At 42.6% G+C, this 26,201-nt stretch overlaps 1 protein-coding gene across 2 annotated transcripts; it reads right to left on the minus strand.

Moving 5' to 3' along the window:
- Positions 1-1,809: 1,809 nt before the first annotated feature.
- ZMPSTE24 (zinc metallopeptidase STE24) lies at positions 1,810-23,578 on the minus strand. 2 transcript variants are annotated; one of them, XM_064635397.1, is made up of 10 exons: positions 23,428-23,578; positions 21,994-22,140; positions 18,104-18,190; positions 17,383-17,499; positions 13,580-13,732; positions 9,137-9,278; positions 6,725-6,885; positions 5,237-5,341; positions 2,888-3,031; positions 1,810-2,584 (listed from the first exon to the last, which is right to left on the minus strand). In XM_064635397.1, exons 1-10 carry the CDS (start codon positions 23,542-23,544, stop codon positions 2,360-2,362), a joined length of 1,398 nt encoding a protein of 465 aa, XP_064491467.1. In that variant the 5' UTR covers positions 23,545-23,578; the 3' UTR covers positions 1,810-2,359. The 2 variants fall into 2 exon arrangements, with proteins under 2 accessions (XP_064491467.1, XP_064491466.1); XM_064635396.1 differs by having other exon boundaries at positions 17,344-17,499.
- Positions 23,579-26,201: the final 2,623 nt, after the last annotated feature.

A 26,201-nucleotide genomic window follows, 5' to 3' on the forward strand; every position in this document is an offset into this window, starting at 1 on the left:
GAGGAGAGTACTGCCAGAGATGTTCTGCTCTTGGTTTGCTAAAGATAACAGGTAATTTTCTTGCCTCTCTCCTTAAAACTGGTCATTCCTTGGAAGGAATAGTGGCTGGTCCAAGCAGACCTACCTTGTCATGAAGCTGGTTTGTATTGGCTGATCACATGGCTGTGTAGACACTATAGGAGGATTGATGTACCCGGGAAGGCAAAAGCTGCACAGGAAGATTCAGGTGTGATTTCAACCATTCTCAGGAAGCCAGGAAGCAACTAGAGGCTGTAGAATGTCTGCAAGGTGTAGATGATGTGTTCCAGATGTCTGCCCAGCAGTAAGGTGAGCAGGCAGAAGGTCAGCAGCACACACTGACAGTTCCAGTGCTGAGAAGTGACTGGAGCAGAATGGAACCAACCCAAACTCTTGTTCAGGAGGTAGATATGAAATCCAGCTACAAGAACTGCAGAGATCAACTCCAAATAGTGACAGGGAAGAAAAGGAAGTAACAGGCAATTGCTGCAAGAATGCTATCTTTGCCTGTAAGCTAAGTTTTTCATGCTTCCATAGGTACTGATATTTCCTTCACCTACCCATTTTAGTCTCCCTTTTATTTGTGTTTAGCCAAATTTCTGAAATAGCCACAAAATTAATTTTTGTGTATAATTTTTACCTAATGGATGAGGCAAATGGTTTTCTCAGAGCACATTTAACATGTTTTCCATAGCTTTAGACCAGCCAACATCTCATTCAAAACTTGACACATTTATTCTTCTGAATTGACAGATTCAAGTTAATCCTTTTATTTTTGAGGGCCATTTATTAAATGCAGTTAACATGACAAATATAGGCTTTCCATATTTGTAAAACCAAATCCTAAATCCATATTTATACTTTAGCTCTGTATTTGCTGGGGTATAAACACAATTAGAATAAGGCATACAAAGGACTTGCAGCAACATCTTGTTGCATCTGAGACATCATCATGGCCATCATCTTATAAAGGCATTTTTCCTTATGATCAGAAAAGGAAACAAAGCTATCAATAAAGGATCTAAGAATACTCTGACATCTGAAACAACAGCAATTTGCTTTGATGACCTCTGTACAGAGCTGAGCAAAACTTTTTAATTTACTGCAGATAGAAAACCTAATTTTTATATGAAGTATGTGCATTCAGGCTGGTCCAAAACATTTGTATGCACATGCAAACTTATATTTAACTTTTATCTTTATTTCAACAAAAGTAAATTTAATTGCATCTTTCATCAGGAAAGTCTGAAATAATCAATGCCGAAGCCATTTCCACAATTACTCACTTCATTCTTCACTAATTGATGTGGGCAAACTGTTTCCTGGGCTTTTTTATATATATAAGAACAATTTTTATATATAAGAACAACGATGAAGAACAAATATTCCAGCACTGCTATTTGAACTGGATTCATATTAATGGAAAACCCTCCATGGAGTGGATGACAAACCCTCTCAGGATGAAAGCTTGGCTCTGATACACTTGCTGAGCAACTGGACACTTCCATATACACAAAAAATCTAGGCAAAGAAGAACCAAAATGGAGGACCTGAGGTGTGGGAAAGCTGTTAACCATCCCACTTGCAAGCAAAAGAGAGAACAAGAGAGAATTAGTATCTTTCTCTAACATGTGTATGCCATTCCTGTAACATCCTTCCACACCCCCAGCAGCACGGTGGGGAAGAGGAGCAGCCTAATCCCACTATAATGCTACTAAATACCAACTAGTGCTCATTTTCAAGGAAGCCACGGTACATTTCCTCAGTTGTAATTCATCCTTCTTCCCACACTTCAGAGAAAGGTTTTATTATGTAGCATTTTTCATTATGACAAACATGAATCCAGGAGAAAGGCTGCTGTTGCATTCAGCTTTTTAAAACACAACACACTGACTGGCGAGTACAGGTATCATTTTACAGGAAATCAAGTCACCCAAAGCCTCTTCACTGTGAAGAGAGTAAGACCGGGAAGGTTCACAGAACGCAGAGAATGGAAAGAGGATCAAAAGCAATTTTCAAGGCATACACAAACTGAAGAAAAAGGTGCTTCGAAGTTTATGCTTGTTTTCCTCCCTTTAAAAGTCTATACTTTGAATAAAAGTCATTGGGGAGGAGGGGAAAGGTCATCACCCAGTACTTTTTCTAAATTAAGTTCCACAGTTTTGTTTTTGTTAAAAAGAAGTAATTTATAATTTAACACCTGTTTCAGGATTCTCAGATCTGTGGTGCTGTTAACAGTGCACTTAATTGGCATTATCAATTTTTAAAAAAAAATTAAAAAGCAGCTCTGAACTTTGCTTCTGAGATGGAAGCAGTGTCTCTGAACCAGCAATGATTCCTGTTACTCTTGCTTTGCATCTTTCAAGGCCTGAAGTCTTTCTAAAAGGGGTGGGTGGGAGTAATGCCACATTGAAAAGATCCAGTCAGAAACAGGGAAACCTAAATTATCTTTGTTTAGCTTGATCAAAGCAGAATATAGGTCTTTAGCCTTCCCAAGTTCCTTGGCAAATGCATCTGCTTGAAACTCAAACCGTCGGCTTAATACAGTCAAACAAAATGAGAGAACCTGTGGAGAGAAATGTATTAAAAATTATTTTAAAATTCAGCTATCTGCAAATTCCTTACAGTAAATACTTCTATATCTACCTTTCCACATCCCACACATTGCTGTGGCTTTAGAATGATCTCACTAAGGTTTATCCACGCCACACCTTAAACCAAGAGTCTTACTCAACATGTAGCACTAGCCCTGATTATTAAAATGAGACACCCAATACGGCCGCTAGAAGCTTCAAACTTTCCCAGTCAAAACAAAATCATTATTTAAATAAGATGATACTTCAGCATTTATGTCTTGAAAACAATTTACCTCATTGTAAGGTGAAAAAATGAACTGGAAAATAATCATCAAGCCTATCAGGGTAGGCTGGGTGTCATAGAAACCAAATGCAGTAAAGAGTTCTTTTCGACCAATTAGCACAGCAAACAAGAAGAAGCAGAGGAAGGAATTCATCTAGAGAAAGGAAACAACATTCTTGATTAAGATGAGTCTAAACACTACATAATATCACATTACAGATTTGCATAGGAATGCTACTGTAAATGACTTTTGAAGTAATATACAAAGAGGAACAAACAGCTGGTCTTTACCTACTTTCTGAAAATGCATGCAATAAAGAACCATTATTTTCAGTCAGAGAGCAAAAAAGTAGGCTAAGTAATGAAGGAAGATGAAAAGATAAGAAGACAAGTGAGGAGGGAGTAGAAGATAGAACCCATCTCCTTGGAATTAAGCATAGGTTCTAAAAGTTTAAAGGTAAACAAAATGTGTCTGTGCTGTGTTGCACTTCCTTTCCTGGAAACAATCTCCGCTTCCATCTAAGCCATGCAGCACTGTGTACAGTTTGCCTGGCTTTTCAGAGCCAAGCGGCAGGACCATGCCTTACCAAGTTTTCCAGAGAGGGCAGTCGGTACCTTTTCAATCTATCCAAGTGGCTGTTTGGTCTTTTTACAGCAATGTGAAAAGAATACTTTTTGTTATTGAAACACAGGGAACAGAAAAGAGGGATGGTTGTGACAGACAGCAAACAATACAGAAAAAGTGTAAGACATCGCAGAAGAATTTGTGACAAATTTCTGAAAGTGAGGATAAAGTCCACCTATTACAGCAAAATAGTAGTATCTAGAAAGTGGATCCAAAGACAAATTACATGAGTTAGGAATGTGGCAAAATTACTGTAACAGTTGGTAGCAGGGATCAGTGCTGATGTCAGAAGTTGGAAGGTAATCACCTTAAAGAAAGCAAGAAGAGCCTCACTGAAATGTTCAGCTGCACAGGTAAGAAAATACCAATGCGAAAACAGAGAGATTTGCATAAACGGGAGTTTAATTGTGATGTTTATAGCCTGAAAAGCTTGTGAATAACCTTAGAAAAAGAACAGAATAGCACTCCTGGAATGGTGCACGCATCTCAAGAAAGATATGATGGAATTTACAGAAGGTGCCTGGAGGGCAGCTAAGAGAAACAAAACAGAAAAGGCTGAGAACTTGGAGAAAAGAAGGCTGAGTGATACCTGGAACAACACAGATCTACACCAAAGCAATTACATATCTCTATGGAGATTACTTCATTGTTCACCCCCATTTTGGCAAGCACCAAGAGTGGCACAATAAAGTTATTTATCAATAATTAATGCACAAGGTATGAGAATACAATATAAATAAGAATGCCCTCTTGTGTCAGATTTCCTAATCCTCAATCACATTCCTTCTCAGCTTTACAAGGAACGAGGCTGACAGAAGCTCTCAGACACGTGAAGCTTTCTCAGAGGTAAAGACAAACACCTAAAAATCTCAGGCTGGGAGTCAATACACATCTAAACCTATCCTTAGCACAGGGATGGAAACAGAACTTCAGAGAAGGCCCTGAGATTCAAACAGACAAGTATTACAGAGCAAAAAAAATGTGTCCCAACTTGTCCTGGTATCATCCAGGAAAGGGTTAATTTTTACGGTAGGTAGGAAGGGGCACGGCTAGGACTCAGAGGTTATTCTATACCACCTCACATCATTGCAGCTGGAGATGGGGGGAAGGAAGACTCTTCTGAGGAGAAGGGGTTTCTTTTAGTCAAGAGAACCTGGCGAGGGAGGGGCCCAGTATTGTCTACTATTGTTTTGGGTTTTTCTTCTGTGTGAATTCTTTCTTTTCTTGTATCCTCTCTCATTAGTATTGTTGGTTACTGTTCCTTTTCTTATCTCATTGCTGTTTCAATAAATTGTTCTTATCTCAACCTTTGATCTTTGCCTTTTGTGCTTCCAAATCTCCTCTGCAATCCCGAAGCAGCGGGAAGGAGGAGAGGAAAAACAAGGGAGTGACAGAGAGCTGTGTGTGGTTTGGAAAATGTCGGTGGGGGCACTGGATTGGGGAGTACCATTCCTAAACCACAACACAACTTCAGAAGGCTGCACAGATGAATTAAAATGGCAGCAGACATGCTTTCTGAGAAGCTTCCTACCAATCAGATGAAGCAAGGAGGGGACAGAAAGGTGAGTGCATATTCACTGTAGAGCAAGGAAAAAAAAACCAGACCAACTTTCTGTCACAGAGCATATCAGTGTACACCTGAATGTACACTTACAAATCTGGAAGCGAGCAGGCATTTGGAAACAGCAATAACTACAAAATACTCCAGAAAACACCCCAGTTTAAATAACTTACCTGGCTGATAATAATATTTTTGACAGTGTGACCTAGTTTCCAGTGACCCAATTCATGACCAAGTACAGCTAGAACTTCTTCATTTTTACATCCTTGTTTCTTATTCTGAGGGAATAACAAAGCAGAAGTAATATCAGCTATGACTGAACACCACTGAATAAATTTCTTACTTGTTTGTTTTTAACTTGATCACTTAAGTGTCCCTAGATCAGGCCATTCCCTTCTAATAGCAGGTACACATATATAATTTCTTATTGAGCCTTTTTCATGAAGATACTTACAAAAATATAACCTTTTAAGTTCAGGAAGTTTTCTACCATGAGGTGGTGGTCTCTTATTTCAATGTATGCAGATATGTTGATGAAAACCTGGAAGAACACTGGAAGATTTGCCTTCCAAACTCTCTCCTACCATCCCCTGATTTCATCCTGTTTCTTTACTCAAGAAAAGCAGTACAATGGAGGCAGGCATTCAGAGCTGCAGACTTTCAGAGAGAACTGAGAGCAAAGCCCTCTCCCTACTTCCTTCAACACTCAACATGTGGCCTTCCTCCCAAGGCACCAGTGTTCCTTTAAAAAGGAATGACAACATCCCTGCCCTAGTCAAAAAACCCTATGAAATGCCTTAAAGCTATCATTAGGAAGGACATCTGCACCTTTGCAGGTACATCAGGAAGTCAAAAACAAGCACAAGGGCTGAAGAACCTGTTGAAATGGAAAAAATGAGTCATTATAACTAGACCAGGTGAGCTCAAAATCCCCTCCTCTCATCACCCATTTCTGCAGTTTTTGCCAAACCAAATCCTGGACAAGGAGAATTCCACCAACAACATGGTGTCAAGAAACAGAAGCTGGTCTGAGCAATAATCTAGACATTGGCCTAACCTTAGCTGCACAAGTCATTTGTTTTTCTCAGAATTACTCCTTCAGGTTCTTCAGAAAGTATTCCATCAGCTTTAACCATCCCCATACTCTCCTGAGGTCACACCAGCTGTTAGAGCAGGCTCCTGATGGAGAGGCCAATGCCAGGCCACCATTCTGTTCTTGATCAGGGTGGGAGAGGATGCACATGTAGAATCTGTCTTTGTGTGCTCACGTGCGTTCCTCCTGCACCAAAAATTCTGCGTGCAGTAAAAAGCACACAAACGACACACTGAGAATTAAAAGCATTTCCTGCAAAAGGAAGCTTTAGTGCGGCAGTTCCAAGAGAGGGAACATGAACTAAAACCCTAAACAGGTCCTTTATTCAAACAATTATGTGGAAGGTCTAGTTTTTACATGTTTTGCTAAAGCCTCTATGGATTTTACAGTCTCTCTGATGCCCCAACAGCCCCAAAAATTCCAATTAGCAAACCAGGAATATTTTGGTGTTGAAATCATTAGAGTTTGGTTTTTAGCAACTCACTCAGAACCTTTAAAATACATTAGAAAGCACAAGGGAATCTCACCAAGAAGTTAATGTAAATAACAAGATGAAAAACAAACTCACTTTGGTTTTAGACTTTGTTTCTTCATTCTCACCATCTTCTCCTTCTGCTGGTTCTTTGTTCAATGCAGAATAGTCTTCCAAGAGGGTGTCAAAGAGCACTATCCGCTTATTCTTGAAGAATCCATAGAAATAAGCATTGCTATGAGAAGAACGCTTCGAACCTGATGGGGAAAATTTACATTAAAGATCATGACCTGAATAATCCCCTGCACCAAAGCCTGTGCAGCATGACACAGACCAGACTCCTCCAAAGGAATTCTCAAAGTCCCCAAATGAACAGTACACAAACTCAGGCAAATCAGTTTGCAGACAGAAGCATATTTTAAAATCTAAGTAATGATGACTCCAATAGAGAAATGTAACACAAAAGGCACTAAAAGTGTAAGAGCAGTCATGAAGATCTAATGTCCAAGAAGAAAAGCAAATTCTATTGCAATTTCAGATTTAGACTGGAAAGAGCATTCTGCATTGACGTTCCCTCCTGGCAAAGAACCTGTGCTAAATAATTTAGAATGTGCCAGCAAAGATGATTGGAAACAGATAAAGATGAAGATTTTAGAAACAGATAAGGAGAAGATGAAGAGATGAACTACAGGTAATATTATTTTTGTTTGAAATAGGTCATTTTTTACAGCTACCTTTATCTAGATCAGGTCAATCATGGACTGTTTCTACCATCAAAACATCTGAGGCCAAGAAACTCATCTCTTTCCATGGAATGTCCATGGTTTCAGCTGATTAAAAAGCTTTTTTTTGACTATGGAAAGAAGCTGTTGCAACATCAGGACTGAAAGATGTCTCTATGAGAGCACAGGTGGGGTTTTTTTGCAGCAAAAGATAAGATACACTATAAATGTATGAGCTCCATAAATCCCTTAGAGAACAAAACATCCACTGTTCCACTGGAAGCCAACCTGTGGGATGGTCATGGTGACCTTCAGCACCGAACCAATACAGATTGACAGAGGAAGAGACTGGTCAGAGTATGAACCCTCAGTAACCAGTCCCTTCTCAGTGAAGAAATCAGAACAGCCAGAGGGTAGCAATGTTTCCTTTCACCTGCGTATCATAAAAAACTTCATTCTCCACTAAGTGTTGGTAGAGAAGGAACCTTTGTAATCTCCCTCTTACAGAATGAACCCTGAGATTACAGGACTTGGTTGGGCATGCTACCAAGAAGTCAGTTCCAGAGTGTGAAGAGCCAAGACAGAGTTCAGAAAAACACTGGCAAAAAGATGTTCACAAATCCAGTCCCCCATGTCAGAAAGGAATGGTGCTGGCTCATTGCTCTTAAGGATGCTATACAAAAAAAACCAGGGAGGGGGTTGGAGTTTCGGCAGCCTCCCTGCCACTAAAGCAGACATCCCAGAGAAGCACACTGCACAGGGGCTGCAGTACCAACAACTGGCTCACAGGACTTTCACCATGGCTAAAAGCTGGGACAGAACCAGCAGTACATTTAAGAAAACCTCTGCACTGACTCTCAACCTTGAAAAGCTTCAACTTTGCCTGAAAAGAGAAGAGTTTCCTGTGCCCCAAGTGTATCCAGCAGCACTGAGGCAGAGCATCAGCAGGATTTGACCAGCCCGAAGTTTGGAAAATCACAGCTTCCTGGCTAGATAAAGCCTTCACCAGCCTCTCTGACTGCAAAACTCTACCATTTTAGCTCTTTATGCCATCTCATACGGGTTTCACCAAGTCAGTAAAAAACACATCTGAGCCTCACAGGTGGAGCACAAAACCAAAACAAAATTTGGAAAACCCCTGAAATCAAGTTCAGACAGGAGCAAAATGAGTAATACTGGAAATGTCAGATAGTAAAATGCTCCATGAACATGGAAGCAGAGAGGAAGTGACATGGCAGCTGGCACATTCCATATTCCATGACCTAAGAAAAAAAGATAAGAAATTCAGTACTAGAAAGTGAAAAAAATTAGTCTCAAGTCAGAGGTGTAAGTCCATCCAGCCACACCATAAGAAACCATACCTGTGAACAATTGTGGAAGAAATAGGCATTTTTAACTTTCAAGACTTTTTCAACTGTTTCACCAAGGACTTTGAGACGATTAATGCTAAACTGAGACTAGGAAAAAAAGGTCTTCCCTTGTTTTACAGTTCTAAAACTGTAATCTTGACTACTTTCCTGCTTCCATTCCTGACTGAGCCATGTATTTCCATTCTACAAGAGCCAGGTCAATGCTTCCAACCAGAGGCTGAGTTCAGGCTGTACATTCAGCTTCACTTTTCTGACCTCAGGGCAAAAACCAGGAAAATGCTACAGACATTGACAACTACTGCAGTATCTGAACAATGCAAGCAACTGCCCTACTACAGCATCCACAATCAAAACTAAAAAAACCCACAAATTCAAAATTATAAAGTCTGTTTTTTTTAAAAAAGAATAAATCTCACCTTCAACAACATACACCTTAGTCAACGGGAAGTCAATGCTCTTTGCCATTGTTTCAATTTGTTGCTTGAGCTCTCCCTCCGGAAGTGGAATGAATTTATCAAACAAAGGTGCAATATAGTCTGCATAGATTGTAACAAGCACCTGCAAACACATGGAGATATTAAGAATGGGGCAAGGAAACATGTGGTTAGTGTTAAAGGTGGAGCCTAAGTACAAAAAGAGGGCATAATTTCAGAAAGAAAACACTTGATAAAGCAGAGTCCTGTATAAGGTAAGATCTGTGGCCAGGGTCTCTACGGACTGCTTCGTCTGGTGGCAGGTCTGCAGTTTTGCAGTTCAGCAGCAGGACAGGGCGAGGGCAGGTGCACAAACCAACTACACACCTCAGCAGAACTGGTGTGAACAGTGCAGAAGACAAGGCCGCTGGGCAGCTGGGAGCAGGGGGGGTCATTGGTGACAGGCTGTCACTTCCACACAATTCACCAATCCTGGAAAGCTCTAAAGTGTTTCATACTGAGCTGCGGAGCTGAAGGATCCAGGAGACAGTCTCACTTCTAACTCCTGCTAACTTGCAAAGCCACAGTCTAAAGAGAGGTAAGAAATTTCATGTCCCCTATTTTCTTTCCCTCCTCCCAGCTGTCAGGAGGGAACTGCCTGATGCCTCTGGGTCCACCTTGACCCCCCTCAAAAAATATCACCATAGTGCTTCAAACTGGCATCAGCTGCAGCTCAGCTGAGCAAGCCAGAACTAGAATAACACTGTGTTGGGAAAGAAAGCTGAACTCCCTTTCCTCACACTCTGGACCTTCACAAAGTGATTTTTATTTATTTATTTTAAAAGTTTAAATTCTGGTTAGCAAAAAAGGAGCAGGACATGAGAAGCAAATGGACATCAACATTAACTTTGAAGTTATCTTCACGTTTTATTTCACCAAAAACAACTACCTGGACTTTTGACAGTGTGTGCACTGTTGAAAAAGTTCAATGAAATCAAAAACCAGGGAAACAGACTTCTGCAAAGTCAGAGTAACTGAGGATATCAATATGAAGCACCCCTAGAAAATAAGGGGGTTTTATTACTGTAACTCTTAAGGGCTTAAACCTGTGCAGATATTTTGCAGCAAGTGTAGGAGGGTATTTCATAGAGCAGAAATCAGCTCTTTAGTCCAGACCAGTCTCAGACCATCTAGCACGTAGGGACTAATTTTAAGGTTTTTTATCTCAGATCTTTGTGTAATGCCTTGATATCAGCAGACTGGTAGAAGGATGCAACTCTAACTCTGATTAAAGAGTCATGGAACTGGAATTTTTCCCTAAACCAAACTCTAAAGGGTAAACTTAACACCTCTTAGGGTGGTTTTGCATGTCAAACCAACACATTAAGGCCTGAAACCCTATAAAGCTGCAGTGAGGTGGCAAGCCTAAGAGCACCAATTGTCTGGGCATGCACTTAATCTGGCATGGACTGAAGGGACAGTGGCATGGACAGCCAGGGCCGAGGGCCTGGGAGAAGAGTGCGCCACTAGGTCTTGCTATATATTCTTTTAGTACAGGAAGATTGTAACTCTGCCAAGACATTTTTTCTAGCTTTTGTTAAGATAGGCCAACCCTTGTTTTATCAGGTTCTAAAGTATCTGTAATACCTCAAGACAAAATCTACACTGATAGCTCAATGGGAAGGCACAGGCATCTCAAAAATAAAATACTAGTTTGTGATATGAAAGTGAGAGAAAGAAATATGGCGTCAGCTGAGTATGTTCTGGTTCTCACCTTGAAATTTAGTGCCTGGTACTACTCACCTACACCTCTTCTTTCCAGTAAACTGTTGTGGGTTGAGGTGGCTGGGTTTTTTGGTAGCGAGGGGGGCTACATAGGGGGCTTCAGTTAGAAGCTGCCAGAAGTTTCCCCCCAATGAAGCCAATGATAGCTGGCTACAGGAGGGACTTCCTGCTGCTGGCCAAGGGAGAGCCAATAATCATGCCTCTGTGATAACATATTTAAAACAAGTTTGCTGGGCAGAAGAATTTTTTTCAGCCAGGGAAGAGCTGACTGAAGCTCCCAGGAGGCCCCACCACCTCCCTCGCTGTGGAGGTGGTGGTGGAGGGTGTTGCCCCACAGGCTAGGCCAGGGCGGCAGAGTGGCCCCTGCCGGCAGGCACTACCCTCCCTTTCCCCCGGCCGAGTCAAGCCGGGCCAGGGCGGCCTGCCACGGTGCAGCCGAGCCCATGCTGGAGCAGATGGATGCATGGAAGAAGGCCATTATCCCCTGCAGAAGGCCCAGGATGGAGCGGAGTCCTTCAAGAGACTTGTGGCCTGTGGAGAGGAAAATCCACGCTGGAGCAGGTTATTCCCGGGTAGGACTCATGGCCCTGTGGGGGATCCATATCAGTACAGCTCACCCTATGAGGGACTGCATCCTAGGAAGGATGGAGAAGTGACCCTCGGGACAGTAGATATGGAAGAACTGCTGCCTGGGGGGTGGACCCACGTTGGAGAGGTCCATCAAGGACTGTTACCCGTGGGAGGGACCCCATGGAGCAGGGGAAGGACTCAGAGCTGTGGCCCCCCCGTAACCTGTGGTGAGGACCATGGTGAAGCAGGCTGTCCCCCTGCAGCCCATGGAAGGGTGACCTATGGGACAGCAGATCTGGAAGACCTGTTGCCTGAGGGGTGGACTTGTCCCCTGCACTGCTGAGGGGGAAGGAGGGAGAACATGGAAGAAAGGAGGGGTGGGTGGAAAGTGTGTTTAAGACTGTTTTATTTCTCACTCTTTAGATCTTATTCTGTTAGTAATAAATTTTAGTATTAACCCCACATTGAGTCTGTTTTGCCTGTGTGACCTCTCCCAGCTCAGAGCAACTTTAGTGGGTGCCTAGAATCTGACCAAGGTCAGCCCATGACATAAACCTGCTCAATAAAGACTATAAAAGGGGCATTCAGAAAATTTCTCATATGAGCTCATACAACATTTTTTACCATCTGTATTTTAAAGAAAAGATGGCAAGAATAAATACAGTCAACGACAGGTATAAAGGAGGTTAAAGAAAAAAATCTTTCAGTGTACAAATGAGGGCAGGCCATTTCAGAAAATCCTGTATCTTTCATCCTGAAACTACGACTTATTTTAAAATTTCAACTTAATCCTTCTATGAAAAAGCAAGTCTTTAAAGCCTTAAAGACTAAACACTTCACATATGAACTGGATATCACATAAAGAACTAATATCCAATTTTGCAAATAATAAGGCTTCACTAGAAAAGTCTGCAAGTATGGACTGCTTCACGCCAATTGACAGAGAAGTAACTCAAATGCTGAGTTAGGATTTAAGAGCATGCTGCTGATCAAAACTTGCAAGAAAAAGAACAATTCTTTGAGAACTGTTGTCTGCACAAATCTTTCTGTAACAGCCATTTCAATACAAATGACCTGGCATTTTTGACACCTAACATGATTTTTCAGAATATGTTCAGTGACAAAAAAAGGGAAGATGTCAGAGCATAAGGGCACCTGGACTAGAGAAGCTTAAGAAAGAAAACAATCACAATTCCTACCCAAGTATTCCTAAAAGTTTTCTTGATAGTGCCCTCCACTTCAACCTGGAAGTCTGAACTTGAGATGAGAATTAGGGCTTGGTTGACCCATACTTACTGTTAGGCTAATAAGGCAGCCTTTATTACATCACTGTAATGTAGTAATTCTTTCAATTGTTAAGGTGCTTTTCTAATCTAAAAATGAATGATTATATACAACAGTACTTGTGTAATTTCTGCCTTGAGTGAGCAATGGTTTGTATATTGAGCAAAAAGACAGTAGAGCACTATGCTGAAAGAGACAAAAAATACAGCCTTCAGACCCTGGAGTAACAACATAAAGTATCAAATGCTTATGATGTATATAAAAAGATCCTTTTATATAAACCCTAAAAACATCAGTTACAATTTAGTACGAAAGCAGCTATATAAGCAGAACCAGGAATGGAACATTGCTACTCACCTCGATACCAAGCAATGCACTGAGGGCTGTGTGCAATAACCTAAGAGAAATGCCTGATGCAAATACAACTGATCAAAGCATGATCTGCTTTGTCTTGCCAAACTGCCAGCAGTTGTCCCTGTGCCCTTTCTATATTTAAGAAAAACCCATCACCACATAGTGCTGTATTTCCACTACCTATTCTAAAGCTTTTTCAATGCTTGTTTTTCAACTGATGAAGACACTCCGGTATTGAATAGATAAAATATATCACATTAATGTGGACAATTAATATGAGCTGTTGTTTCTGAACAAGTACACTGAGAGCAAGACACTCTGTTAAAGTTTGTAGACACTAAAATTCACACGAGATTTAGATTTTTCTCCATTTCCTTTCAGCTGTACTCAGTGTGCTGAGCCATGCAAATAAGCTGGTGTTTAGAAGAAACCCAAACATATTCTCATACTCACCAAGGAAACAACTAAGGTGAAGAGCCAGGCATAGATGAAGAAGTAGTCTCCCCCTATTTTAATAATGTAAAGCAGAAGAGATGTCACTGGCAACAGAATACACTGAGTCACAACAAACTTCTTGATAGCATCCTTAAAAAAAAATCCCAGCGTCTGAAAAGAAAGGATAAAGAATATCAGTGATATGTCAATGCAAATATTAATGTGCCACTGCGGTTAATGAACTGATCCCTTCAGATAAGACAAATGGGAAAACAGCGATGCCAGTGTGGTAAGGAAATGAGAGTCAGTCAGAAAAGGTGGAAGAACATTTTCAACTCCTCTGCTAGTAGCTCCTTACACACGCACAGACGTGAGCCCATGCAGATGCTTTCTTCTTTAGTCTGACCCAAACCCTTATTTTGTGTTGCACATTCATTAAAGGAGAAAAGAAAAATTTAAGCTTATCTTTACCAATCTATATCCCAGACATCAAGGCATTCTTAAAGAATAAGAAATACTCAAAGAAACACAGCTACTGTAAAATGTTTTGTCTTCCACTTAACAGTTGCCTCCATTCGTCTTAACTTTCAGTTACCACTATGCTAATTGTCTTAAGTGAAAATATATAGAAACCCTATTACAGATTTTCAGCAATACATTGGGCATTTTACTCCAAGCTTCCACTGACATGGAGTTACTACTCAAGTAGCTGTCTTGGGTTTTAAAATTAGCATAACTTTAATAGAAGCAATAGAAATTTCAAAGACCTCTACCTGAATGAATTTGATATAGTGACTCTGCAACATGATAAGACACACATCTAGCTCTAGAAGCTTAATATGTAAAGATCTTTCCAACAAGGCCGTACTGAAAGCATATACTATTTCAAAGAATTTGTCTGCAAATAAAAACAGGTCAGCTACAACCCATTTAGCTCATATTTGCATTTTAAATCTTTCTTTACTTCCAGCTCCACAGTCTTGGAGGAGTAGAACTAGAAAATTGCACGGTGTCTTTCATCTTTGCCCAGCATATTTCCTGCTTTCTAAGGCAAATATGACCTTGAGAAAAATCCTCATTTTCAGCAAGCCATTCCTAGAGAAGGAGTCTATCTGAAGATCAGTCAATTATCATGCTAGAAATGCTAGAAATTCCCAAGTCTGGGCTGGTACCGGCTGTGAATTTGGCTCATTCACCAAGGACCAGCCCTTCAGTCTGAAATGAGAGACAGAAATTTGACTGTGTTTGTAAGACATTTAGTACCTCAGACTGAACTGGACCTGGACTGAGCCTTCAGCTCTCAGCATGAGGACTACTGTGTGGCAGTGAATATAAACGAGACCCTCCTGGGATGATGAAAAATGGAGGATCCTTTATTAATGGCTGATCAAGTTCTTATATTCCAAAAAGGTGTGGTAACAAAACATCAAAACATGTTGGGGGGGGGCAGTGCAGTCCTGTTCAATCACTTTAAAGCTTCTTCCCGGGACACTTCTAATTGGTCATTTTTTCGCAGGCTTCCATCAGAACTTCAACTCCCAGCATACACTGCGACCATTACACAACAAGCATCCCGTATTAACTCACTCGTAACCCCAGACAACTGCTGTGAAAAAACCCTTGTAAAAGATATGCAGGTAGCTCAGTCAAGCATTTAATCTCCATGGTCAGTGCCAAATCTTCTTATTTGATTAGGCAGTGCTTGCACTGACAACAGTGAAGTACACAGATTGTGTGCTCCAAGAAGAAAATGCTCAGAGATACACCCAGAATACTGCTTACCCTCCCTAAAGCACACAAACGACATGAATTCTGCAGGCTCTCAAGGCACTTTTAAAAGAAGCCCAAGCTGTTAAGTGCAGTATTTGGCCCTCTCCTGCACAGAGGCAGGACTTGATCAAGTTAAGCTCTCCATCAATCAGCTAGTCTGCTGACTGGCTTTAATTCTACTGCCAGTCTCTGGACTTAAGTGTGCTGAACATAAAGGGCTTGCAGATCCTGCACCAAGATAGAACTTATTCCTCACTAAGGTAGGAGAAGCAACCGAGCTGCAGGCCTGATGCCAGGGATACTCAGGATTGACATGAGTCAATCCTGATACTCAGGATTGACATGAGAGACAAGAGTGAGAGATGGCTTTTGATGTGTTTAAGGGTTCTGAATGTCAAAAGGATGTCTGAGCTAGGCCAGAAGCAAGAACAAGGACTTTGCCAGACCTTACAATCTTTGAGGACTGCAGAACTTAAGTGATAGCTGGAGAATAATCCAAATACATTAAACAGATATTTCCCCTGAAGAAAAGATTGGTTGACTCATGCTCTGGAAACATGGGAACATTCCTTCCTCCCTTGCTAGGAGTGGATGTTAGCCTGCCAGTGTGCTCAATATTAAGTCTACAAAAGAGAAGGGGATCCCCAGGACTCTGCCTCAGAACCACCTGGGACATGAATGGCCATGGACACCGTCATTCTGACAGTGACCATTTCCTCACTGGTAAGAGAAAAAAGTTAACACGTGAGTTTTTAGAAGCACAAGACTCTTTCAAAAGACTAGAGTGCTAAATGGAGTATAAAAGAGTTCTGAGTTTGTCACGAGCTCAAGGTTTATGACTAATTAGAACAATCTTCAGATTTGCTTCCCAAAGCCCGGAGCAGCATCTGCCATTGGCCCAGTATTCAAACATCGCAGGTGAGGCAGACACGTGGCCAAACCAGCCTTGTTGTTTTCTGGGAATACACACACAAAATTGTGCAGTGAGAATTTTCACAGCTGGGCTTCCCTACTTAACAGTATGCCACTAAATAATTGATGTGAACCAAAATAATACTGGATGTGTCAGGACCTACACATTTCTGTTTTAAAGGGTGCAAACTGATTACTGCATTTAGAGCTTTTTTATCACTTTTTTTTCTTGGTTGTTTATAAAAAGGAATATGAAACATCAATTCATCAATTTACCAGGAACGTAAGAGTTTAGAAACAAACTAATTTCACTTCTTTAGGTCTTACCTTGCTCAGTCTTCCTGCCTCCACAGAGACTGGGAAGATGAAATTGGCAAATACCAGAGCATATCTACTGATATTAAAATGAGCCAAACAGATTTATCCCACATCTGCTACCCATCCAAATTTCATTCTACTGCAAAAAAAACCCCAACCAACCAACAACTTCCTAGGAGACTTGGAACAGAAAGTAATGTAGACAAGACCAGCTCGGTCCAAAGGAGAAAGCGTATCTTATGCTCTGGCATGAAATGGCTAATGATGTGTCCCAGATTGAGGTTCTTCTCCCAGAAAGAATATCTGATCTCACGAGAAACTGATACTGACACAGGTTAAAACAAGTTGTTGAAAGAAATTAAGAAAGCCAAAGGTACCAAATGAAGAGCTGAATTCTCCAGTTAAGTAAAGGCTGATATAAGAAATCAGCAGGCGAAACAAAATGAGGAGGAGAATAATTCCTCAGTTTTCTTTCACCTGGTAAGTGTCCATAAATCAGGACTGACCCTACTAAGCAGTGATTCAGACTTCTAAGGGTGGGCATATGAAGGGCAAAGAACAGTCCATCCAAAACTGAACGGGTGAGGTATGAAACATTCTTTGTCCCACCCCCAGAACACACACTCAGAGGCACAGGCTCACAGATGTGCTGCAGCATGGGCACTCCTGCAACAGCCACAAACTGTCATTGCTCTGATTTTTATGCAGTGTAAGTAGAAGAAATGTTCCTAAAACCAACGATCTTTGGCACAGATATGGACAGACCAGTCCATCTAACCAACCTGAAGCCATTGGGTCAGTACAAGTGCTCTCTGCAATACCTGTTGATTGAAGCCATGTTTCTCTTCTATGACAAATGTATTATATAAACTCCACGGGAGACCAGTCACGGCACTGAAGAGTGTTGCAAGCAGCAGAAATACCAATGACTGAACAATCTAAAACAAAAAAACAAATAAATCCACCTGATATTTACTGACCCATAACATAAATATTCTGGGTGTTAAAAATGGATTTTATGTCAGTGGTTTAACCGAAACCGGTTAGAAGATGAAGCTAGATAAATTCACAAACATAATTTGTGATGATTAGATTACTGCTCACTGGAATAGCTTACTAAGGATTTGGGACACAAATTTGGATACATGCCTCATCCACAGCACAAGGACAACATAAGCAGTAACCTCAAATTTCTTACCCTTTTACTGTGCAGGAAAATCAAATCTAGGATTAGTAAAAAGACAACACCCAAATAAAGAGCACCCAAAAGCCTGACCCACCACATGGTTTGACTCAAGTAGCTACAAGACTTGTAGGTTTTTAATATACAAGGCTATTTTAATTAGTAAGCTAATTTAAAAGTCATATACTGTTACCAGTTTTCAGACTCACACCATCATTGTGTGCACTAGGAAGTATCTAATATTTTTACTATAATATACGGTAGCTAAATCCCACTTTTAACTAAATGCCAACTTTGAAATAAAAATTATTACTGCAGCATGGAACAAATGTTCTCACAGAAATATAAAGCCTGCTTACCTCATATTCTTGTCCAAATCCAGCATGACCAGAGATCTGACCAGACAGTTTCCAGAGAAAAGGAATTCCTCCACAGAGGAGAATCATCTTGAAAACAAAACCACATAGCAAAGATACAGTATGAAAGACTGTCATCTTAATCTACTAAAATTTCAGCATGATAAGGATCTTTTAAGGGTGAATAAGACAAATTTTATAATTAGGCTTTTTGTCTCCCTCTGATCTTAACAGTGATAAAGCAAGCCTGGAATATCTGGCGGAAATAAAGCATACGAGTAATTCTAACACAGCATCTCCCCTTCAGTTAACTTGCTGGGTTAATGAATCATACTTTAAAAAGGCAAAAGCTTGCAAAAACTGACATCCAGTTTCATCAGCTTTGGTCACAACAGCCTCTTTTAAGTTCAGGCAGTTCCAAAAGCCAATAAAGGATGCAGTTTAAGCTCGAAGAAAGTGGTAAACCTGGACAGTAAAGGCCACCTCACTTGAACTGGAATGTGATAATCCCAGAACAGATTCTAAGAAACAGAAAGACACAGCTCAGCATCACAGACAGGAGCAACAACTCATCATTACAGACATGTAGAGAAGAAGCTGCACATAGCCTACACATGAGGGCTATCCATGGAAAAGCCCTCTAAGATCATTGAGTCCAGCTGTTACCCAGCACTGCCAAGCCCACCACTAACTCATGTCCCCAAGTCCCACATTCACACATCCCTCCAGGGATAGTGACTCCACTTCTGCCCTGGGCAGACTGTGCCAGGGCTTGAAAACCCTTTCCATGGAGAAATCTTTTATCCCAGATAAACCTCCTCTGGAGGGGGTTTAACTTGAGGCTGTTTCCTCTTGTTCTCTGTTCCAATGCTTGACTACCCTTTTAGTGAAGAAATACAATACCCAACATATATAATATCCAGTATAAGAAATACAATATCCAATCTAAACCTCTCCTGTCACAACTTAAGGCCATTTCCTCTGGTCCAGTCAGTCCTGGGAGAAGGACACCGGCTCATGTTCAGCTGCTGTTGACCAGCACCCCCAGGTCCTTTCCCAAAGGGCAGCTTTCCAGACACTCTGCCCCCAGCCTGGAGCACTGCTTGGGGCTGTTGTGACCCAAGAGCAGGACCTGGGAGCTGAAAACTGTTTTGAAAACTGCTCATTCAGGCCAGTGTTCAATTAGCTGGGAGCTTTAACTCACATATTCCATGTTTTTTTCCTTGGCTTTTGAACATCAGCATCACTATGAAAAAATCAATTCGATAATGGCAGCAGCAGTTTGAGACATACCTATTTTCCAGCTGTCTATCACCATCACAGCTGAAACAGTAGAACAACATACACACTATGATGCTTGTTGACTTAGTAACTGGCTTTGGCTGCTGCTTAGAAAGCACTAGCATAGTCTCGATTTTGTGGCTCAGGTGTGGAAGACAGCTGGATGCACTAATTTCCTTAACAAATCAATCAGCTACCAAAATCATTGTAGACCTGTTATTACAGAAACAGGGACAGAACAGAAAGAAAAGTCAAGAGAGAAAGCAAAAGCTGTGCTTTTCCTACACAGGCAAGCACAATCACAGAATGGTTTGGGTCGAAAGGGACCTTTAAAGATTACAGAATGGTTTGGGTGGGAAGAGACCTCAGTCCAACCCCCCTGCCATAAGCAGGGACACCTTCCACTAGACTAGGTTGCTCCAAGCCCCCTCCAACCTGGCCTTGAACACTTTCAGGGATGGGGCAGCCACAGCTTCTTCATGGACCACTGACCCAAGAAACCCACCGACTCGAAAGAAGAGAAAGACTGAGAATTAGCATGAGAGTAATTTAGCCAACAGAAAGTAGAATACTAACTAATAAAAGAACTATGTAACTTGTAGCCAACAAACTTCCATTTTGTTTCCCAATACGTACAAATGGCATAAAGTTTTGATGACCAAGGAGCCAGCCTTCTGTGGGTTACCACCAGCTCCCAGCAACCCCAACTGTCTTAGCCTGTCTTTGAAGGAGAGGTGCTCCAGCCCTCTGGCCATTTCTGTGGCCTCCTCTGGACCCACTCTGGCAAATCTGTGTCTTTCATGCCCTGGAGACCCCAGAGCAGGAGGCAGCACCGTTGGTGGGATCTCACCTGAGCGGAGCAGAGGGGCAGAATCACCCTGTTACCCACACTGCCGTGAATCAGCACAGGACGCAGTTGGCTCTCTGAGCTGCAATTACACGTTGCCAACTCAAGTCCAATTTTTTGTCCACCAGGAACCTGAAGTCCCTGTTCACAGGGCTGCTCTCAATCCACTCATCCCCCAGTCTGTGCTGGGGCATGCCCTGACCCATGTGCAGCACCTTGCACTTAGCCTCGTTGAACTCCACGAGCCTGTCAAGGTCATCCTGGACAGTGTCCATCCCTCCTGCCCATCAGCTGCCCTGCTGACCCTGGTGTCAGCTGCAAACCTGCCGAGGGTGTCCTCAGTCCCACTGCAGATATTATACAGCATTCACCCTAGTATGGACCCTCGAGAACCACCACTGGTTTCCACTTGGAAACTGAGCTTTATCTCTTTGGATGCAGCCATCTAGCCAGTTCTTTATTAATCTAATAGTCCATCTGGCAAATCCAATTTAGTGGCTACAGCGTTGTGGAGGACCATAACAATAGGCCTGGATGAAGATAAGCACAGACTGCAGACTTGGCTCTTTGAATAGCAGGGTACTAAATTCAGTGGAAAAAGAATTGCATTTCAATCATATATATTTTCCTTAAAAAAAACAAGGGAACCTGTTTTGGCTAGAGCTCTTGAAATCAAGATAAAGCTTCAGAACTTTTTGACTCATTCCATTTGCTAAGCGGTACCACCTTACCGTGCCCACCAAACCACTGCTGGAGAGCAGCTTCGATTTACAAATTAAACACTGCCTCTAAAGTTGCTCAGAAACACAGAAGCTTTTCAAACTCACATAAGAATTGCCTCAAGTTTTACTCAGCATACCAAAAATCCCAACAAAAAGAAAATAACAGACTGCACTGACACAACATCCTTACAAGTACATACAAAAGGAAACAAAGTACAGGTTGGGCTGCACAAAGGAGATCAGGAAATGTGGAAGGTAAGAGGTGTCACAAGTCTTAAGTACTGGGTTTGCATCATCATTCTACAGTTACATGACTGACTATTTTACAATCCTATTTTCATTAGCTTTTATGACTGTCATTTTTGCTTCCTTAAGTTTATCATGAAATAGAATCATACTTCAATTTTACTTGGCAACGCCAAGCACTTCAGGATTCCTTTTTGACCCAGTTGTGCTACTGATGAGCAATGCGTTTCAGCAGCGAGTTGGAACAAAGTATATATGTATGTGATTTTCAAACAGTCTTAAGAGTCTTAGAGACTTCTAACTCAGTGGTTCTGTTTTTTTCATACATGTGAACGTTACTTGCCCAATGTAATTCTTATATTTCAGATGTATCAATTGGTACTCTCCTTGTTCTCATAAGCTTCTCTTTTTATCTTCTACTTAAATTTTATCTAAAAATGAAAGTACTTGCATCCTTCCAAACACAGGGAAAGGTCTGCATTTTAACAATTTAAAAGAGCTCTCATGCTGCTTCATTATTTGGCAACGGAAACCATAATATATTAAATATAATAAAATAATAAAATGTAAGGTAATGTTGTAGTTGTGCAGTATGACTCAGCACTGCAGAGAGAAATTACGTGCTGTCTGAATAATTATTTCTTATATAGCAAATACAGCCACAAATAAGGAACACAAAAATGCCAGTGTTTGCCATAAGACGCCAGAATGCCAATGGTGCAGCTACACGGGATCATTAAGAACCAAAGTGTTTCACAGTTCAAGTACATGAAAAATATCATATGCAAGGTACTTACAGTGCCCTCAATCTCTGAATAGAGGCCTGACCAAAAGCTGAAAGTACTTTTGTCCAGCTGATAGAGACGAGATTTTTCAAATGTTTCTGAATCCATGATCTGTCCCAATTCTTGTGGTACATGTGTTGTTGTTCTATACACTCGTCTCTGAAAAATCAAAGAAACTAAAGTCTACATCTAATATTTTTAAGGAGACAAGATTTAAAAGTAACATCTAACATGATTCAATGGGCCACCACGGAAAGTTTAAAAAAAAACAAAAAAAAAACCCCAACACACAAAGCAACAAATATTCCTAAATGCCTGTTTTCTATCAAGTTCCAAATACAAAACTGAAGCATAATTATTAACGTTACAACCAGGAACTGAGTTGCTGACTTATTAACTTATTTAGAATAGTTCAAATACAGATCACACAAACTGATTTTTCCACAGGATGTGACTTACTGCACCACAGTAAAGACTAAGCAGAATTTGAAACCAAACACCAGATCCTCCAATGCAAACCATGAGACTTCACCAGAACACAGATCTACAGCGTGGCTGCACAAACGAAGTGCTATTTCATTCTCAGTACAGAACTTGCCACTTGAAAATTTTTAAAGAATAAAAGTCTTTTCCCTCTGATGCCTTATCTTGTTTCAGTATACTTACCCCTTCTCAAAGGGTACTCTCTGTCACTTCAAAACACATTCTCCCTCTGCCCGGGGCACCAGTCTGCAGTGTCCCCGATCACAGGGCTCACAGGAGCTGGCAGCACCGCTCCCTGTCCTCTGCAGCGCTGCCCACCCGGGCCTGGCACGGACAGGTGCGCGGGGATGGCCCCGCGTTCTGGGCGCTGGAGACACCCCGGTGTGCGGCTGCTGCTGAACCTGCCAGGGCTGACCCTGCTCTGCCCGACGGGCAGGATGGGGGTGGAGAACCTGCTGGCAGGAGACAGCCAAGACCTAACAGAAGGGACACTCCGTGTTGTGTAATGATATACTCTGCCATACGAAAAGGGGTGTGGGACGTGTCTTCCAGGGTGGCTATCACTCGGAGGCCGCCCAGGCATCGCCTTCTCCTGGAGGTGGCGAGCGACGGCCTGTGCAGCGCTTGCGGGGTTCCCCCCGCTCTGCCCTTCACCTGTCGTTACTTCAACCCACGCGTTTCCTCATTTTTGCTCTTCCCGCTCTCTCAGCTGTCCCGGGGAGGAGAATCGAGCTTCTGGGGGTGCTGGGCCGCCAGTGACCCCACCGCACTCACACAATTCATCGTTGTGAGCATCCTCACCACCCGCTGAGGCCGCACCCCGGGACAGGGCCGAGCCCTCCCCAGGCAGGCGACAGGCCTCGCGTCGCTCGGCCCCAGCCCCGGCCCCCGCCACGTGAGGCTGGGCCGGGCCCGGCACGGCCCCGGCCCGCCGGCTCCCATCCCCACCGGAGCCCTGCCGACCTGCCGGTGAGCCAGGAAGGCCTCCCAAAGGTAGACGGCCCAAGAGAAGAGCAGCACGGAGCAGAAGATGCGGCGCTCGGCCGGCAGCTCTGCCCACAGCTCCCCGGGCAGCGCCATCGCCGCTCCGCCCGCCGTGCGCTGCGGCGCCGCCTGGCGGCCGGAGGAGCCGCGGGAGGGGGGCGAGTGGGGGGGGGCGGGGCGGCCCTGAGGGGCGGGCTGGGCTGGGCTGGGCTGGGCTCGGGCTGGGCTGGGCTGGGCTCGGGCTGGGCTGGGCTGGGCTGGGCTGGGCTGGGCTGGGCTGGGCTGGGCTCGGGCTGGGCCGGGCTGGGCTGGGCTGGGCTCGGCTGGGCTGGGCTCCGCTCGGGCCGGGCTCCGCTCGGGCCGGGCTGGGCTCAACTCAGCACGGCTCGGCTCGGCTTGTCCACCCCAGTCAGGAGCCCACAGGGCTGGGTCAAGGCACATGGAGGTCAGCCTGGTGAAAATCTGAGTGTCAATGCACCAGATGTTTAAATTATTTTTCTCAAGTTACCCAGACTACGCACAATAATGCATATAAAAGCTTGCTAGTACTTGTCCAAATCCTTTTACAGCAACACTAAGAGAAGTACAAAAATTAACACTGACTGCTCTAGTACTCACTGATTTTCTTTCCTGTGCCTATTGCAGGCAGCCCCTTGGCTGTCTCTCAACAGCTGTTTTTTATCTCTGTGCAATGCAGTATCATCGACTCTAATCCTACTATAGTAAGCTCTGTTAAGTCCTTCCTAAAATAAAGCAGGTTGGCATACCACATCTTCCATAAAGTCATTCGTTTGGCTGCTTGCTCTCCCATTGCAAAGAGATACTGCTGCAGAGAAATTCCCATAATGTGGGTTCCTTCCTTTTTAAGAAACAGGGAAGAATTCAAGAGATTTGCTGCTCCTGGTCATGCCACCAGGGATCTGCCACAGAGGCAAGCAGCTGCTACGGACCATCCGTGGGGATGAGCTGAGGTAGCAGTTAACTTGGCACATAGTACTGACTGACTCATGTGAAGGACCATGAACTGGGCTTCCCAGTACAAGAGAGACATGGAGCTACTGGAGTGAAGGGCTATGAAGGTAACAAAGGGACTGGAACATCTGTGATATGAGGGAAGGGTGACTCCTCAGTGTTTTACAACACTTTAAGCATTTCTTGTCATGGCTTTTGCCTAACAGTTCATTCTGAAGGTAAGCACACCTCTTTTCCTGAGTCAGAATAAACCAAAAATGTTTTGGGAAATAAAAAGCTACAGACCTACAAGGAATCAAGGGTTTATTTAGAGCCAAAACACCTGTTTCATATTTGGTCTCTGCAATGCTCTATGAAGACAGCACAGCGCTGCTGAAATCGAGTTCACCCAGCAGCACTGAGGACACATGTGCCACGCAGAGCACAGTGACTGTGTAACACAGAGACACATTACAAGGGGCATTAATGAATGCTCCTGTTTAGCCAGTTCTTGATATGGCATTTTGGTATCAGTCATTCATCTAGTGTCTACCAGTTCAAAGTATAACAGAACATGTTTGTGTATTTTTATCATTAACTTTTAATAAAATAATGCCAACTTTATTTTCTCATTTTCTACCAGTTACTTTTGTTACTATTTAGTAGAATAACCTGTAAAACATACTGAAGCCTAGCGTTTTTCTCAAGTTAGTATGTCCCCGCAGAAGAAATACTGCCAGGGCAGATGAGGCAGTGCTACTCCTAGTCAGGCCTGCTACTGGCTGCCACTTTTCTCCTTTAATAGAGGAAGCTCTAGAAATTCATCCAAGATGGCCACGTCAGAGCCCTCTCTGGCACTACACTGCATCCCAAATAATCCCTTACCTACCTTCCTTCTCTACACTTGTAAATCTTAAAATAATTTCAAGAAGAGCAAACAGCTCTCCTGTCCCACCTCACCCCCTCCAAACTCAGGGAATACTGTTGTGAGAAGTCAGGAGAGCAGAAGGGCTCAAAGGTAGCAGTTGTAAACTTTAGGAGGGAGACCAGGTTTAGCACCTCACAGGGCCAGACAAAGACAAGGTGGTTTAATTTCAGACTCCCCTGCTGTCTGTCATAACCCTGCTCAGATTCTTGACAAGACATTGGAGGACTTAACTGGAAATTGAATTTCTCTTGAAGAATTCAAGGTAGTCAAGATGCAGAATTTGCGAAATAATGTCACAAGGCCTTACCAGCATCATAAAATTTAAAGATCTTGCACGAGCAAAGGCAAACAGAAAACAACAGGCAAGAAAAACCACGGAACTAACTCGTTGGCTCTGCTGAGCCCTACCGGGACAGAAGTCAGCCTGGAAGGTCTCTCTTTGTAAAGGTATTTACAGTTTTTTACTAACCATGAGAACATGGCAGGGTAGCCCCATAGCCTTGGGGAATTTCGGCATGTACAATCAATAAACATGTTGTGGTCCAAAAAAATCCACACACTAAAAGGCAGTAATTTTAAAAATGGAAGCAACATTCCCTGATTATGAACTTGCATCTGTGTTTCCTGAGTTATCTGCTGTTCACAGTAATTCTTTTTTTTAGGAAGTCAATGTGAAGGTGTTCCTTTACTGTGGAACAAAACATTTCTCTGGTATGTTTGAAAGCAAGAAGCTGGAAATGTTACATCTTCACTGTAAGACAAGTTCTGGTAGCCCTTGGAAAGGAAAATGATGGCCTACCTCGTGGCATGAAAACAGAAACAGACAGTTAAAAACTCTTCAGACCATTACCCTTTTGTGGTCTCCTTTCCTGGT

Source organism: Pseudopipra pipra, chromosome 24, assembly GCF_036250125.1.
Source record: "Pseudopipra pipra isolate bDixPip1 chromosome 24, bDixPip1.hap1, whole genome shotgun sequence".
Classification (NCBI taxonomy): Eukaryota; Metazoa; Chordata; class Aves; order Passeriformes; family Pipridae; genus Pseudopipra; species Pseudopipra pipra.

Coding starts and splice junctions, on each gene's coding strand:
- ZMPSTE24 (XM_064635396.1), bottom strand. CDS start 23,544: ATGGCGCTGCCCGGGGAGCTGTGGGCAGAGCTGCCGGCCGAGCGCCGC. Junction 22,141..23,427: donor CCTTCCTGGCTCACCGGCAG/GTCGGCAGGGCT, acceptor TTGATTTTTCAG/AGACGAGTGTATAGAACAAC. Junction 13,733..17,343: donor TACTGACCCAATGGCTTCAG/GTTGGTTAGATG, acceptor CTTTCTTTTCAG/ACGCTGGGATTTTTTTTTAA.